General features: G+C 36.1%; 1 protein-coding gene across 1 annotated transcript in view; it reads right to left on the bottom strand.

Moving 5' to 3' along the window:
• The window catches only part of faf1 (Fas (TNFRSF6) associated factor 1), a 130,802-nt gene that overhangs the window by 14,855 nt on the left and 96,923 nt on the right, over window positions 1–19,024 (bottom strand). The window contains exons 14-18 of the mRNA XM_056463883.1: window positions 18,047–18,183; window positions 16,531–16,619; window positions 4,423–4,503; window positions 3,689–3,766; window positions 687–902 (exon numbers count right to left, since the gene is read on the bottom strand). Coding sequence (XP_056319858.1) covers window positions 687–902; window positions 3,689–3,766; window positions 4,423–4,503; window positions 16,531–16,619; window positions 18,047–18,183 — 601 coding nt within the window. The remainder of the gene's footprint in view (window positions 1–686; window positions 903–3,688; window positions 3,767–4,422; window positions 4,504–16,530; window positions 16,620–18,046; window positions 18,184–19,024) is intronic.

Here is a 19,024-nt window from a genome sequence, read left to right as displayed (position 1 = left end):
TGAATTCTTTTATCTTTGCCATGATGACAGTAAATAATACTTGACTAGATGTTTTTAAGGTTAATCAAGTTAACTTGGCAGGTTAGTGTAATTAGGCAAGTTATTGTATAATGATGGATTGTTCTGTAGATTATCGAAAAAATATATAGCTTAAAGGGGCTAATAATTTTGACCTTAAAATGGTTTTATAAAAATTAAAAACTACTTTTATTCTAGCCAAAATAAAACAAATAAAACTTTCTCCGGAAGAAAAAATATTATCAGACATACTGTGAAAATTTCCTTGGTCTGTTAAACATCATTTGGGAAATATTTAAAAAGAAAAAAATTCAAAGGGAAGCTAATAATTCTGAAAACTGTATATAGTAAAACTTTGTGTGGATGTGTGTGTGTGAATTTATACTTAAGTACATGTAAGTATATAAAAGAGTAATAAAAATATATAAGATAATATAACTATATAATATTTTAACATTTCTAAATTATATTGTATTTTATATTTTAATATTTATAAATAAATAAATAAATAAATCATTATTATTTGATGTAATTAATAAATTTATACATTACTATTCATATTTGTATTTGTTAAGAAATTACTTAAATGAGTTGTATTTTAAGGCATAAGCTTTATTTTAGAGTTTTCAATATATACAGTAAAACTTTGAGTGCATGTATCAACTTACATTTCTGCGTGGGAAGGTGGTGAGCAATTTGAACTCGTCGGATGGGTAGCCCTTGGAGGCGACGAAGTCGAACAGGACCTGGAGTTTACAGGTGCCCAGGAACCGTCTTTCCAAAAACTCACCGCTTGGCGTCCGGATGCGCAGTTTGCTGATTGGTTCTCCACCCTCCCCTCTGGGCTCTGGTGGCAGGGCCTGCTCCAATGAGAGACGGATAGCCTACACAGGGGATGACAAAATGCAACATTATACAAAAAGATGCACCTATGTGATCTAATCACACTTTATAACAGTTGTACTTTCTATTTGGTGATCTGTCATTTCAAAATGACAGCATAATAATTGTAATAAATATAAAAAATAATCAGCATGGATTAAAAAAAAACACACAATGCAAGCTGTGCATCAAAGCTCCTAAATTTAGTTCTTCCATCACAGTTTGATCGTGCCACAAACAAGCAACACACAAATCTTTCCATTTTGCACGTCATAGAAATATCACACTGTTAAAAAAATAAATAAGCAAGTGAAAAGCGAGGGATGGGGAGGGGAAGCAGCGAGAAGTCGCATACACGTTTAAAGCAACCGAGAGCGAAAGTGAGAGGGAGAGGTGAGGGAATAGCGGCGTCTCCAGTGACACGGAGCACGACCTGATGCTCCTCTGGGCTTTTCAACTCCAGCTTGTTGTTCCTGTTGTGACACTGGGCAGCATATGCTGTGACAAAACACGCAGGCTTTATTTACACACCATAATGCAATTATATTTCATCAAAGTGTACAACAGTAGCTCATTAGCAGCAGGTGGCTTGTGCGAGCGCGTGCCGGCCCCGCTCCCTTAGGTAGGGGCCGCGTGTAAAAAGCCCTCTGGGGGCCGAACGGCGTCTCTCCCCAGCCCTGCGCAGGGTGTGTGTGTGCACATACGTGTCTGTGTGTTTCCTGGTCCCGGTGCACAAAGGGCACTAAGGAGCATCCTTTTCACTGCGCTAAACAAACAGAGAGTGTGTGCATGTGTGTAGCACCTGACGGTCGAGAATAATGACATCACCACTCCCCCTCGGCCTTTCATACGCTGTCTGGGTCACAAAAGAGTCCAAATCACAGAGCATTTCCCTTCTCTGCTTCTCTATACACTTCTGCTGATTGTTTCCCTCCAGTGGGCCCATTGTCACCACAGAGCCACCGAGGTGCTGTGGTTTGGGTGTGTGTGACAGTGCACGCGTGCTTGGATAGACTCCAGGTGGACAAGATCTTACCACCTTGTTTACACACACACAATGTCGCATGAGAAGAAATGGTACATCCATAAAGATACACGAACAAACGGGAGCAGCTGCAGAAAATAAACGTGTGTGCAAACTCTGAATCTAATCTTTCCCTTTAAGAGCAGGAGGTTAATTATGATTGTGTGTGGATCCAAACATGGTCGAGATGTCGTGAAGCTTCACAGGTGACCTCTAAGGCGCAGGAATCGGCGAGATGTCACCCCTTTCACAGCTAGGAGATTCGCGAGCAAAAGCGTGACGTTTTACAGACCAGCATGGCAAGAGAGACTGCGTAAATAACAGGAGTTTAGTGCGGGTGATTTTATCAGTATAAACGCTTGTGTGTGTATGTGTATGTGTGTGTGTACCAAGCGTGTTCTCCCTTTGGGTTCATTACAGACAGCAGGTGAACAACTTTAAACCCTGCTCTCATTAAAACACAAGGCTGCTGCTGAGTTAACAGCTCTCTCCCACACACACACACACACACACACACACACACACACACACACACACACACACACACACACACACACACACAGGACTGAAAACAGATCTGACACAATTATTTCGCTCCAGGTCGTCTTTGTGTTTACCTCTCCACAATATGTCTCATATTAAAAGCTTTGTCCGCAGCAAGCTAAAGCGAGCTATTGTAGGGTATCGTATGCATGTAGGTCTTTACTGTAGCCTACACACACCACGTCTTGACATGAATGGTAGCATGGCAATAGGAGATTGAACTAATTACATGCTTTTGTATAGCCTAAAAGTGACAAATTATCTCGTATAGCAGTTTCAGCTGAGCTGGTCCGGTTAGTATTTTCTGCTGAATAAACAAACGGTGGTGTGTGTGTGTGTGTTTTTGGTGAACAAGTATCTTAATAAAACCTTCTAAGCACACTAAACGAACAAGTACACCACCTGTAATCCATTTGAATGTTAATACAGTGGTATTGTATTCTGCTGATCAGCTGATAGGGAACGGGTATATTTGCTCACGCCTACATCTACAGGTGAGATTGGGCTTTCCGTGACACTTTTTGATGGCGTCTTTGTGAGTGTGTCAATGCTTTTTGACGTGCACCTGTCGTTTTGTACAGCTCATACACGAGGCAAAAGCGCAAACACTGCAGGGGTACGCGGGCGGATCGCAAATATGTGTGTGATTTGTGTAACAATGTCAACTGTGTGTTTGATGAGAACGGTTACGACAGGACATGAAGCTTCATGACTGTCACTGCTATTTGTCAGCTTATGAGGCATGAAATCTTATTAGAACGCTTTACGTTGAGAATAACCAGTAATGCATTAAATGTATATGAGTAAGATCGGCAGGTTTAAATGTAAGGTAATTTCTGTGTTAGTTCTTTCTGCTTCAACGGATGAGAAACAACTTTTATATAAATATTTGAGTGGTTTTGGAAAGCAATAATAGGTCTTTTGAACAAATTAACTGGGACATTAGGTAATAGGTAGAACACGATGAATGTATAATCAGTGAAATACTGCCAAGAAACAAATCTTCAATGGGCGCTACCAAGAAAATAACAAGGAAACTAGTAGATTTCTGCGAATTTTGCAAAGAAGGATCATGATTACACATCCTGTATTATGCCGCTTTTAAAAGGTGAATTATTTAAGGTCATTCTCAGATTTTCTTGGCACCAGTCTTTGAGCTTCTCATTTAAACCATGTTGTTGAAACAGTCACTAAACAGGTGAAACTCAAAGACAACTTCACCTCTCGTTCCTCCTCCTGCTCCTTCCTGATTCGCTCCTGACGCACTTGCTCCGCCTCTTCTCGCTCTTGCGCTTCTCTCTGTATAAATGGTAACATTGAAAATAACTTATCAATCAAATCAACAAGCAACATCACCTCACCAAACTAATTTATGCAATAATTCTGCATATTTCATACATTTAACTATACATCATAAAAAAAAATGATTCATTCAATTAATTAATTGAAATAAATTCGCAAAAAATAGGGCGCCAAAGAAGTCATGCTTGAAGACTAAATAACAAAAATTTAAAAAATAATATATATAATTATTATTAGGGTGGTTATTATTATTGAATGTATATTATTATACACGGTGGCTTAGTGGTTAGCACTGTCGCCTCACAGCAAGAAGGTCGCTGGTTCGAGTCCCGGCTGGGTCAGTTGTCATTTCTGTGTGGAGTTTGCATGTTCTCCCCGTTTTTGAGTGGGTTCTCCAGTTTCCCCCATTGACATGCGCTAAAGGTAAATTGAATAAACTAAATTGGCTATAGTGTATGTGTGTGAATGAGTGTGTATGGATGTTTCCTAGTACTGGGTTGCAGCTGGAAGGGCATCTGCTGTGGAAAACATATGCTGGATAAGTTGGCAGTTCATTCCACTGTGGCGACCCCTTATGAATAAGACTAAGCCAAAAGAAAATGAAGGAATAATTATTATTATTTTTAATAACATTAAATTCAAAATTTACGAACCTTTTTACGATCAGCCTCCAGAGACACACGATAAGCTTCATCCTGTTCTCTCTTGACCATTTCTCTGGCTTCACGTTCATCCTTAAAAAAAAGAAGACATGGTTAAAAAATAATCCTCAGCTTGTTTTGTCTTAAAAATTCTTAATTCCTGATGAAAACAAAGAATAACAATATTCATATTTTTTTACATGATGAAATTCAAATTCTGAGACCACATATTGAAGATTAAACATCTAAAACAAACTCAAATGAAAAACATTTTTTTAGAATCATTTAAGACATTAAGCTAATAATAATCAAATTAAATGAAGCAAAAAGAAAGTAAAAGAAGTAAAAAGAAAACTAATCACTTTTTCCAATACACCTTTATTATACTATTTTTTTTTTCAGCTTTTCTGTATTTAACAAAATGACATACAGTGAAAAAAATCTGCTCTTCCAGACTCCAGTGTATCTTCTAAATTCCATACAGGCTATATAATTGTAGATTTTATAGACTTAATGAAGCACTAAATATGTATTATTGCAATAATTACAGTAATTATTTGAAAACAGACCTGCTAAGACAGTCTGACACAGTAAAAAGGGATTAGTTGATTTAAAAAAAGTGAGCACAATTAGCAATAATAAAATGAAGTCTAGTTTACTCACTTTAAGCAACTAATCATTTTTACAGTGTTTAATAAATTAAGCAATACTATATACAATTTAACACTATTATAGGTTACATTTTAGAAAAGCAAATAGACACTGACCTCTGACAAATTTGTCAAAAATATATCATTTAAAACTAAATAATACCGGGGAACTTTTTTATTTAATTTTATTTTGACAGCACTTATACTTGTATTATTAACATCTGAATACCAGACAACAAATAAAACCATGTCTATCCAGATAAACAACTCCACTGGATGTTTGACGTATGAGATGGTTCCTCGTCATTGTCAGCAGTAATGGCCACATACTGAATCCTATTGTCTTGTCAGACACACTAACTAGGGACGACTGAAAGAGTATCTTATAGAATTGAATGTGTGGAGTTCCTCTACATACAATGGACTGGCTCTTTTATTCTTGTGAGTGAGTGTGTGTGTGTGTATGTGTGTGTGTGTGTGTGTGTGTATCCTGTTTGTTAAGACCCAGCTGCAGGTCTACCTGCTGAGACTGACGACTGTGAATAACTACTGTTGCTTTTGTGCAGTCAGGCTCGTGCGATTGTCTGTGGCCCCTTTAAAGACTAAGGGTCTTTTCTCCTGACTGGACTTTGTGTGGAAATGTGAAAGAGTTGTGACTACACAGAGCAGAGGAGAAGAAAAGCAAGGATAGAGGAGAGAATGGAGGGATGGAGCACAGAGGCTGATCAAAGCAGAGATACATCCTTAAATTGTATTCAGACGAGCTGTAAAATAAAAGTGTGTGGAAACCATGTTGTGGTATAGGAAGAGATTGTAGGATGATGTGTGTGTGTGTGTCTGTTAGTCAGAACATTGAAACAATTCAGATGAACCGGATTACAAACCACTGGATCTTTTATCACAGCGCTGTTTGTAAGAACAAATATACACTGACTTCTCCGAACACATTGTGCTTTTGAACAACTGCCTATTCTGTTGCTTGAAAAAGGGAAAAAAACATTTCCAAAAGACTTTCAAAAGCCACTGTTATAATGAAGGAGTTAGTCATGAGAGGATGTGCTTTGCTGATTTTGCCATGGATAAGGAGTGTTGTGAATACAAGATATGTCATAAATTAAATGTAAAAATTACCATGACTTACCTATAGCTTTTTATGCACTGTAAAAACAATTATTGCTGGCTTAAATAATTTTAGCTAAATCAAATAACCTTTTCTAGTGATCTCAACTTACATTAATCAAACTGACTAAGATATTACGATTTTTGTATAACTTAAAGAAACTGACTACAGCAACTTAAAAATATTTGTCTAGATTTTTTGTCATTACATTTTTTCTGTGTGTGTTACTCTGCCTTATTATAAAAGAATGTTCTGCTAAACAAAAACTGACATTTATTTCTTTAGTAAAATAAAAAAAAACTAATCGGCAAACTACAAAACAACTAAATAAAATAAAACAACAATAACAATAATAAAACACAAAACCAAACGAAAACATAAACTAAAAACAAAGCTAAACAGAGAGCCAAACTAAACCAAACAAAAACAAAATCCAACAAAAAAAATTAAGCTGCAAGCAGCAATGAAAGGGACCTCGCACCCAGGCTCACTGCGGCCCGGTGGCTTTAGCATGACACAGAACAGTGGGCAATAATAATTCAATCTGGTATATATATAAAAAAAAAAACTGAGAAAATAACCGATTTATGCCAAACTTCCTTCTGTCAGCAGGAGGCGCTATGACTGTGACTCAATATTGGCATGCAGATGTCTTAAGGAGAGGAATCTTATCAACTATGTGAATTTTCAGGCAGATCTGACATTGTGTGGTTGAGAAGTACTTCCTCCCTATTGCGAAATGCAAAATTTTGTCAATCCGCCACAGACACGTTCTTTGACGAAAACTCTAGATCTTCATAATTTAACATAACAAAGGCCTTTGGATTACACTAAAAGGATTTGGTTTTGATCTGATAATATTTCTAGCAGTTTGTAATAATGTAAAACATGCTATTTCCTGTTGCCAGCAGGTGGTGCTATAACCGTAACTGGATATTTGCATGTAAACGTGTTCAGGTCAGAACTGTTACCAAACGTATAGATTTTGGGGTAGATCAGACGATGCACATCTGAGTTAACAACTTCCTGCTTCATGGCGAAACATCAAAGTTTGTGAGGACATGCCCTTCAACGAAAAGATTAGATTTAGATGACAAAACCCAATTTTGGTGTTGATCTGATAAAATCCCCTAGGAGGAGTTTGTGAAAATACCTGGAAATGGTAAAAAACGGACTTTTCACTGCAACTTTTTTTTGTCTGTACTAGCGTGTTTGATGTGTGTGCCAATTTTCGTATGTGTGTGTGAAACGTAGCTCGAGGGCCACTTCTTCAAAAGTGCATAGGTGGCGCTGTCGAGCCATTTTGCCACACTTCCGAAACCTATAACAAACGTACATTTTCACCACTTCTGATTAGTGGTGGGCAAAGCAAGGCTTCATGAAAGACTGAAACAGTCGAAGCTTCGAAACATTTCGAAAACCCACTCTACCCAACTAGTGGTCATTTATGTATTAAACTGGAACAGCTTCGGCAAAAAAAACAAACAGTTGAGGTATTAAACCCCACCATGTAGAATTGAAGCTTAAGTGATTTTGTGGAGCGGTGAGAGTTCCTGACTAGCATGCAGAGATAATGGGTTCCAACCCAGGCTAAAGCAGCTATATATGTTAGGTTTGAAATGTTCGGTTCTTGTCCCGTGTTTTGTTTTAACATTGGTCTGACATCCGAAATAACACTTTGTGAATAAATATGTCTTGTTTTGGTCATAAAACAGGGTTGTCGCTAAATCAGACAGGGTTGCAGCTGGAATTTAACGAGAAATATTTATTTTATTAACGTCTACCACAACCCTGAAACCCAACCATCACAGTACTGTAAAAATATTAATTATTGTTATACAGTGTTACAAAATTGATGCTATATTGATGGCATATCCAAAGCTGTATCCTATCTGGACTACACCTTTAAACAGAAACATTATTAAAATACATAAAATCATTATTTCTGAGTATTTGTACAAGTCGGGATTCGACCCAAAAGCCATTTGCAGCACAGTAACAATGTGCACATGCAGGGTCTACTAGGCTATATGAGACAAGAGGTATATTCTAATGCAGATTCGCCAGGAACGCTTCTGAAATGATTGATGCTTTGAATCACTTTAATCACGTGACCAGGTGTTTCGAATCACCTTAGTCACGTGACCTGAGTGTTTCGAATCACCTTAGTCACGTGACCTGGGTGTTTCAGATCATGCTTCGGTGCAGTGTTCGAAACTCTTGCGCTTCGGGATCTCTGTCTAAATATCAGTTTCACGTCAGCCATCCCTACTTCTGATGTGTGTGCAAAGATTTGTGAGATTTCAAGCATGTTTAGACCCTCAAAATGCGATTCATTCTAGAGAAAAAGAAGAAACGGAGCAATTCCAATAGGGCCTCCCCACCACTGGTCCTCTGTCCCTTATATAAAAAACTAAAGTAACAACATAGGCATAAGCAAAACAAAACCAAGACAGAAAAAATAAAATTATTGACATTAAAAAAAAGTTTGGGTTGTGGGTGTAATGACAAATACAGTTCGTAATTTTTACATTTAACAATAATGATTAGATTTTTCAAATGATTAAGTACACCAATTTGATTATATAACTTCAATTAAACCTATCTACTTGGTCAAAATTAAAAAAAAGTCTACGAAAATTCCGCTCTACATACAGTGAGTCAGTGCTGGGACCTGTACTGAAGCTGACGGAGCAAGCGGATAACCATTTTACCCCTGACTGCACAACTCCAGGTCATGTCACTTACACACACTGGAATGCTGGTGTGATCTTGGTGGATGAGTGTGTGCTGTCTGGGTTTTTTTACTGATTCAGACAGTGTATGTATGAGGTGTATGTCTGTCCTTACAGGCGGACAGACAAACACATACAGGTCACGATGAGTCACCTGACTATACGGGGCAGTGATGACACTCACACACACAGGGATATTTCAGCTAAGGACTTTAAAGGGCAAACCTAAACTGCCTCAAATGGCAGGCCGTTAGTGGTGGCACAACAACAAATGCTTTCAAACACTCCCGATCATTTCTAAGGTGGCTCACTCATTTGTAAACAAACAAAAGGTTAACAAGGGGTTTCCAGAATCACAACCACGATTTGAAATGCACCATGGTTACAAGCAGAAGATCGAGTAACACTTTGTTTAACAAATTCAATTAAATTATTTTTATTTTTCAATACTCAAGGTTTCTGCAGGTTTCATCAATCAAATTTAAGACTTTTAAAGACCATTATGACTGAGAGTTTAGACTTATATGAAGCTAAACACTAAGGATTTTTGGTAATGGCCCGGTTGGATCAATGGAATTGGAAAAAAAACAAATGTAGTTATACATTCAATGCTGTACATTTAAATTATGGATGGAATTCATGATTGAGAATGTGTCATATGAAGAAATGTTAGCCAAAATGAATGGCAATCATAAGGAAGTTGATATAAGTGAGAATTTAATTTCTTCACTTAAAATATGAACGTATCTACCCTGCCGTGCTCTATAGTATTATCTTACGGTTTTGCTATTTTTTTCAAAATTTCTTCAGTTTCTAAACTGTGAAGAATTTGTATTTTTGTTTGGTAATATATATTATATTAACAGGAAACCAATAAATATGTAGATGTTTAATGAAAGGGTCATATAAGAGATTATTTATTACTTGGCAACCTTTTGTAACTTTTGTGCAGAATTGTGCTGAATGTACATTGTTTTTCGTTTTTTTGTGTATGTTATTTTCTTTCTTTCTTTCTTTTTTTCTTTCTTTCTTTCTTTCTTTGATGTCTTTTCTTTCTTTGATTTGATCTGACTGATGTATGAGATTTGTTTGGTTGACTACCCTTTTAGACTTTTGTTTTTCTGCTGTGTTTAAAATTTTTTTAAAAAAGGTAAGAAAAACCCTTTTATAATAAGTTTCATCTTTTGACACTGCAAACAGTGTGGTGCAATTTGTTTTTTTAAGTAAAGTAAATTTTGACTTCAGATGATTTTTCATGTGCAAGAGGTAGAGAATAATGAACACCATGTAAGGAACATGTTGATCTGAACATCTTCCTTCTTGGTGCGCTCTTATCTAGTTATCTAGAGCAGGTTATCTAGATCAGGTGTGTTAAACAAGTGTTAATCAAATGTGCAGAGCATTGGTACGCCAGGATCTAGAGATCTGCACGGGACTGAAATTTGAATCCCACTCCCGCCAGGTTTTATACTGCACCTGACCGCTCCTGCTGTATATTCAGTCTTTGTTCACCCGCTGCCCAACCCGCCCCGTTTTCTACCCACCCCGACCGTTCCTGCTAAATTTAGATCTGTTTTTTAAAATCTCACGTTAAAATTGGGCACTACCAAAAGAGAGAGATAACACAGAAGTGTAGGTTGTGCAAGGATTGTAGGCTAAATGTCAGTTTTGTTTGCCACTTTGTGATGAGAGATGAGTGCCACGTATCAGTATTATTTCTATACATGTAGCAGGTGCATATTGGGCCACGGAAGAATGTAAAATGTATAGCGATTAAATATGCCTCCCAAAAACACCCAGCTGGATGTTACAGATCTAGTCAGCCTATTCTCTCACATGCAAGTCCTATTTCTTTTTAAATTTAAAATATTACATTCACTCATTCATTTTCCTTTGGCTTAGTGCCTTATTTATCAGGGGTCACCATAGCGGAATGAACCACCAACTATTCTGGCATATATTTTAAGCAGCGGATGCCCTTTCAGCTGCAACTCAGTACTGGGAAACACCCATACACTCTCACTTTCACACACCACTTACTCACTACGGCCAAATTAGTTAATCTAATTCACCTATAGTACATGTCTATGAACTGTGGGGGAAACTGGAGCACCAACAACATGGGGAGAACAAGCAAACTCTACACAGGAACACCAACTGGCCAAGCCAGGGCAACCTTCTAGCTGTGATGTGACAGTGCTAACTAAGCAACCGTGCTGCCCGCTTTAAAAAAAAACAACATCTAATTTAAATGTAAAGGTAAATATTTTAGCCCCCTTAAGATTTTTTTTTTTTTTTGATGAGCTACAAAACAAACTATTTTTGTCCAATGACTTGCCTAATAAAACTAATAAACATAATTAAGGCTTCAAATTGCACTTAAATACTATTATCTTGCTAAATAACTAGTAAGATATTATGTACTGTCATCATGGAAAAGACAAAAAATGTGTTATTAAAATAAAAAAATCTCCACTTTATTAAAATTTAATCTTGAAAGAATGGTCATTTATAGTTTACATATAAAACTTATTTACTCAAACACAATAATAAAAAAAAATCCAATAAAACAGTTTTTTTTACTATAAATCACAAAACATGTTGTCAAATTCACCTAAATGACTCTTGCTAGACCAAAAAGCCTAAAACAGTTGTGCAGTTTGGAATCTAATTAAAAATCCAATTAATCATAAATACTTTGAGAATAAAATGAAATGTGCACTGAAAACAAACTTTAACACCATTTTAAAATACTGCTGTGAATTACTACTTTAAATTCCTCCATCAAGAACAGTTTTTCAGTGAACAGCAAATGAATAAAAAGCCTTGAAGAACCTCGCTTCGCCTCTCAGCTAAGGGCCAAATGTGTGAACTACAGAAAGTGCAAAATATCTCCTCTGCGTTTCCTCTGGCACAACATCGGCTGCCTATTTGTGTCCATTCACATCGCATTTCCTTCACAGCCAAACAGATTACAGCCATTAATTGCCACGAGGAGCAAACCGTCAAGGAGCTTCCAGCAGAAATCCATCAACGTGTCAAAATTATTCAAGCGCTCTGAACGAAGGAAGCAGAAATTGCACCGCCTAATGGATCTAATGGAACAGATACAAAATCGAAAATAACGTTTTTAACGAAAATTATTCCCGAGCCAGAAAAACAACCCACTAGAGCTAGGAGCTAAAACACATTGAGTTTAGCTGGTGGCCGTTCTCACACTGAGACAATGGCAAGAACTAATCGCAGTTGAGACATAGCATAAATATTTTCTGTTGCTTTTTGCGACTGATAATCATTTAAAGCATGTCACGCAGGGGTGCGAACAGAACAGTGAATGCTGGGACGAGGCAAGAAATGTCACAACTTATCAAATCATTGAGTGAATGTGCCTCAGGGGGACAGTAACCTGTGTTTGCTGTCTGAATATTTCCCACCACAGACACAAACATTAACACACACAGGTGAGGACAGACAACTAATTAGCAGAACTCATAGCAAGCGTGGACAGACCTGTCATGAGAATGTGGCATGTCAAAAAAAAAACATTAACAGTGTTTTTGATTAGGCAGAAAGGTAATGCTCCCTTGGAAGTCGCCCCAATATTAAGCATAACCTCCTCAATGTCTTGCCAATTGATTTAAAGGGAAAGTTCATCTAAAAATTAAAAATTCTGTCAACATTTATTCACTTTTTCCAAACCTGAGTTTCTTCAGAACACAAAGTTAGACATAGTTGAACAGAAGAAACAAACTATAAATGTATAAAACCAATTGAAGATGATCAGAAATTGTTATTTTTGGGTAAACTATCCCTTTAAAAAGGAGGATACATTTAGTTTTAACTCTTTGTTGTGCGTTTGTTTGCAGACTAGCATTGATTTAAACAAACGCAAGCCACATGCAGACATGACATGCTGAATTCGCATCCTGCCAGCTTTGTGTCGACTTCATAAGAGCAGGCCACCGCAAGCTTACATTACACAGCCAGCGAATTGTGCTTTCGCTTCCACGGTTTGTCTGAACCCCGGACAAACACAGACACGGGCGGAGTGTCTATTCTTAACCCTGTGTGAAGGGCGATTCATATGAGCCAGACAATGAGCGGTCATTTGTCCCAACATGCCCCTTTTTGTGACTTTAAATATGACTTTGAATCAGCCTAATAAAACGCTAGCTCTTTGTGCTCATCAGTGACTGCCATGGTGCATTACAAGATATGTGATATTATAAGATTTTTATCAGAAGTAATGTTTGTCAAAACAGATCATAAGATCGACTACATTGATCAACAATAGCACTCTCTATTTATTCACACCAGATACATTTTTATAAACACTCTACATTTCTGAAAAAAACATTGTATATTTCTGAGTGTGCTTCACGTAGGTTAGTGGGCTTGACAAACCACCTGTAAGAAAAAACCCTTTGCTTCTCTAAACTACCTGACAAAAGTCTTGTCGCCTATACAAGTTTTAGGAACAACAAATAATAACTTGACTTCTAGTTGATCATTTGGTGTCAGAAGTGGCTTATATGAAAGACAAAGACCTCTAGATTACGCTTATTTTTTAGAACAATGTGTTTATTGTCTTTGATTATGCAAGACAGGTGACAAAAAAACACAATTCCATTTCGTCGCAATTATTTCCCACCCCAACAAAAGAACATCACTCTCTTCTCCCCTATAGAAATACACAGAATTCTCCTACAATCGACAATTTAAATGCAAAACAAATATTGCTAGGTACCCAAAAGTCATGTATGGATTGCTGTACTTTACACATAAAAGTTACATTATCCAAAAAACAAAACGAAACAAACACACACGCAAAAAAAAACAAAAAAACACTACACTTAGTTACACCTCTTGTAATAAATGAATAATATTATTGTTGTTAATGTAGTAATTAAACAGCTTCCATATTTCTTCATATACATCCATTTTGTTTTTAATAAAATATGTTACTTTTTCCATGGCCATACACTGTGCCATGGCATTAATCCAAGTTCCAATACATGGTGGATCAGGCCTTTTCCAGCTAAGAGCTATCATTTTTTTAGCTTGTAATATAACATAATCTATGAATTTGCACTGCTGAAGATTTAGTTTAAGGTTCTTTGGATATAAATGTAGCAAAATCATTTTTGCATCTAGTGGAATATTCAAGGGTACAATTATCTTTGTAATATTAATCACTTCCACCTAAAAGTCTCTAATAATGTTGCATTCCCAAACACAATGCACAAATGAACCCTAAGCCTCTCTGCATTTAAAGCATGTATCAGGAATATTTTTATTAAACCTATTTAGTTTGACAGGAGTTATGCAAGTCTGCATCAACCAGTTATATTGAAGTAGTTTTAAGCTAACGCTCTCTAAATGTTTCTGATTTTTACAGACTTGTCTCCATTTATCCTCAGATATATCCTCGTTCAATCCCATCTTCCATAATTCAAGTTTCGGTGTTGATGATTCAGTAGACCCTGATACAAGCCAGTTGTAAAAAACTGATATTAATCCTTTATTACTGCATTTCTTAGTAATTAATTCCTCTGAAGAGGAAAGTACTGGCAAATTTAATGATTGGTTATGCCTAAAAAGAACAAAACTCCTCATCTGTAAGTGTTTAAAGAAATGTTTTCTTGGAATATTGTACTTAGTAGATAATTGCTCAAACAACATTAACGTTCCCTACTCAAAAAGATCACCAATTTTGCTTAATCCCTTTTCAACCCACAACCGGAATCCTGAGTCCTTCGTACCTGGTTTGAATAATGTGTTGCCCCAAATGGGGCTATACTGGGATAAAGAGTCAGCTATTTTCATGTACTCTCTAACTTCATACCATGCTCCAATCATATTACAAACTATAGGGTGCGTGGTGATTGTTTTCAGTTGTTTAAATTTATCTGAATATATATACAAATTTAAGGGTAATGCAAAACCAAATGACTCCAGATTACGCTTATTTCACCAAAATAAAATATGATCATGCCTTGACTTTTAAGTATTTAATTAGGTCAACAAGGTCTGACTTTACTTAGACAAAAGTCTTGTCACTTAACAGAAAAATATACAGTATAGAATATAAAGTCATGGCTCTCATGAGCTTGGAGCTTGGAGCTTGGACTGCATCCATACATCTCTGCAAATAACTTATTAATAAAGTCTGGAATGGCAAAAAAGCATTTTTGCAAGACTCTCAGAGTTCATCAAGATTTTTTGTATTCATCTTCAATGCTTACTCCTGTATTTTACCCTAGACATGCTCAATAATGTTCATTTCTGGTGACTGGGCTGGCCAACCCTGGAGCACCTTGACCTTCTTTGCTTTCAGGAACTTTAATGTGGAGGCTTTAATGTGGATTTGCCCTCCCCTGTGGTTTGTAACGTAATGGGCAGCACAAATGTCTTGATAGTTCAGGCTGTTGATGTCGCCATCCACTCTGCAGATCTCTCACATGCCCCCATACTGAATGTAACCCCAAACCATGATTTTTGCTTCAACAAACTTCACGGATTTCTGTGAGAATCTTGGGTCCATGCGGGTTCCAATAGGTTTTCTGCAGTATTTGTGATGATTGTAATGCAGTTCAACAGATGATTCATCACAAAAACCTACCTTCTGCCACTTCACCTCCAAATAATCAACTAAAAGTCAAGTTATTATTATTTGTTGCTCTTACAAATGGGATCGAAACCAAGACTTTTTTTTGTATATGCACTAGACATATTCTTAAAAACACTCTAAAATTCTGAGAAAACTTACATTTCTAAGTGCTTAATGCTGGTTAGTGGGCTTGACAAACCACCTGTAGGAAAACACTCTTTTCCTCTCTATATGGACCAAACACCTTCTAACAACTAACTTAGACTTGTCACACACATAAATTGCTTTTTTATTCATTTTTTAATCACTTTGGATAAAGGCATCTACTAAATGAATAAATGTAAACTAGGAGGTAGTATAAATGAAAAGTTTCAGAAATTGCGTCAGCGAGACCTTAAAATGCTGACTACCAAAGGATTTGATATTGGGATTTTGTATATTCTTTATATAAAAGTAACCTTGAAATTCAATCATTTTAACATAATATGTGGAGCACAGGCCCTGTCCCAATGAATATATGTTGAACTGTATATGCAAAAACTTTGTATGAAATATTTTGTATCGTACATTTAGGGAGAGTGAAACTACTACATTTTTAAAACTGGGTTTCAGAGTGGATAAATCTGAAAACAACCTCTTGGAGTTTCATGAGAACAGCCAATGTGTATATTTTGTGATATTATGATGTCTCCAGCCCATGTCTTGACCTTAGACACCTCTCAGACACCGTTACATCACATAACAGCAAAAACAATAATCGTGAACTAGATGGCGTTCATAACAGATTGTTTTGCACGCAAAGTTTTATGTCTGCTACAAATCCTTTTTTTGTATCTTTGTGGGAGAATTGCAGCACCACATATTGGTGTGACATGACTAACACATAATTTTTAGTAGGCTTCAGTGGTTTCTTTTGTTTTTTTTTTTTAAAGGAAAAAAGATTGAATAAGGAAAGCTCTAGCTTTGTTTGAATTTAACCTGTATGTCTATCTGAAGTTCTCTTACCTCATCTTTGATGTCTTCTTGTTGCTGTGCAGTGAATATCTCCATGGCTCCCATAAGTCTCATCATAAGCTCATCCACTGTCGTGTTGCCTTAATCATACAATCAAAAAATCAACAATCAGATTGTGGCTCACTTATCACATTTTGCACTATTGTCACACTATCATTCACATCAAAATCATGATACGAGATAAATCAGACATTTATTTATTTATTTACTTGATTACTATGAATTAATAACACCAAGTAATGCTAAAAACACATTCGAAAAGTTCAGATGCAAATACCTATAAGTGTCCTCTAAGATTTTCTTCTAAAATTAGCATTTTTCTCAGCCTCCAATGTTTATGTTCAGTGATTTCCCTTTAAAGGCAATGAAAGGAACCTATTCTTCACCACAGACATGGAATTATTGAACCTAAACTGTAAAAATTATAAGCAAATTAGCAGTTTTCAGTATTATGTGATTCGTGCTTTTAATTATTATTTTCCCTGTTTGCATTATGGGACTTTGATCTTTCTACCCAAAACTTTAAACCTTGAAAAGTTTGGAATATTGGCTTTTATTAATATCTTTAATAGTTTAAACCAATGTATTGTCTGGGTTGATGTTGTATTTTACATTAAAAAAAGCCTTGCAATAAGCTGACAGTACATTTTCTGTTATTTTACAGACTTCATTCATTCATTTTCTTTTCGGTTTAGTCCCTTTATTATTCTGGGGTTACCACAGCTGAATGAACCGCCAACTTATTCAGCATGTCTTACACAGCGGATGCCGTTCAAGCTGCAGCCCATCACTGAGAAACATCCACACACACTCATTCACACACACATTCATTCATTCATTTTCTTTTAAACTTAGTTCCTTTATTGGGGAAAACCCACCCGAACACAGGGAGAACATGCAAACTCCACACAGATATGTCAACTGACCCAGCCGAGGCTCAAACCAGCGACCTTCTTGCTGTAATGCGATCGTGCTAACGACTGCGCCACCATGACTATTTTACAGACTTATTTCAATATATTATTTCTTATACATTATATTATTTCAAGCAACAAAAAGGTCAATAAAAGTCACTTTTTTAAACTGTAGAGTTAAATTTTCAACATCAAAAGTCGACAGAGCAGAGATCAAGGTCCCATAGTGCATTTCACAGACGTAAATAAACAGAAAACACTTGTGAATCTCAAAATACAGAAACTGTAAATTAACAGATATTTTTTAGTGTATATACAAAATGCCAATTTTAGAAGACAATTTTAGATGGCACTTAGAGGTTTTTGCATCTGAACTCCACATTTATTAACTTATTTGATGATTTAATAATTATTTGTGTATTTTATAACAATTTAATTATAAAAACAGATTTGAATATTTAATTATAAACTTTGATTAATTTGTTCCATCATAAATTACACTGGCAAGAGCCTAATTAATATCTATAATACCATTCAAATTCAACTCAATTAAGTATATATTTACCTGTAGTTCATTAACCTATAGAATTTACCTTGAATGACATTTAAAACTTCATTTGATGTCCGTTTGCCCATGACTATTAAAAGTAATGGGAACTGGTCAGTCTTGTACGTCCGAATGGTCTGTGCAACAACACTTCCAAAGTGCCTTGTACACATCGTGAGTAGTCTAAAAAGAGAAAGAGAGAGAAAGACTTTTTAATGTGCACCATTTCTCAAAACATATCACTTTACAAAACAATTTAACAAGAAAGAATTCACAGAAACAAATAAACAGACAAAAAACTATTAAAAACAATATTTCCACTAAGCATGGGCCGGTATATAATTGTGACTACTGCTCTAAAATTTTCTTTTTAAATGTCTGGGTATAAAATAACTACTTTTTCCCCCATTGAACACAATACATTTTATTTTAATAAACATTTAAAATATTTTGGAACAGTAAACATGTGGGGGTAAATAATTAAAATAAATCATTGACTTCTGCTATCTCCATAAGTTTCAAAAACACAGATTTCTTAGCGTCTTTGGATCTTTATTGCATGTTTTTCAGATGTTTCCTGAATTATGGCCTAATGAAGATTCTGTTGCCCTAAAAAACTAAACGCAATAATAAAAAATAAAAAAAAGAACCGGCATCATTGGCTCATTTGTTTTGGAGCTGCCCAAAATGATCATCTTATTGGGAAAATATTTTTCTAACACTCTCAAGAATATGTCAAAAGCTGATAGGATCCAGATCCCCTTATTGCAGTTCTAGGTATTACTGATTTCGAGGTAAAAACAGCACAGAACAAAATATAATTCCATTTGTCAGTCTACTAGCACGAAAGTTAATATTATTAAACTGGAAACCGAAAACTGCTCCTACATATATACATCTAATGAGGGATGTAATGAAACATTTGGAACTATAGAAAATCCAATTCTCCCTTCTATAAAAACTGGCAACCTTTCATGGATTATTTAAAAGACATTAGGTCTGCAGGAAATAGTTAAATTGAAGA

The sequence above is a fragment of the Danio aesculapii genome, chromosome 8 (genome assembly GCF_903798145.1).
Source record: "Danio aesculapii chromosome 8, fDanAes4.1, whole genome shotgun sequence".
In the NCBI taxonomy this organism is placed as follows: domain Eukaryota; kingdom Metazoa; phylum Chordata; class Actinopteri; order Cypriniformes; family Danionidae; genus Danio; species Danio aesculapii.
Note: the sequence above shows the minus strand (reverse complement) of the source record. Positions and strands in the feature narration are given on the sequence as shown.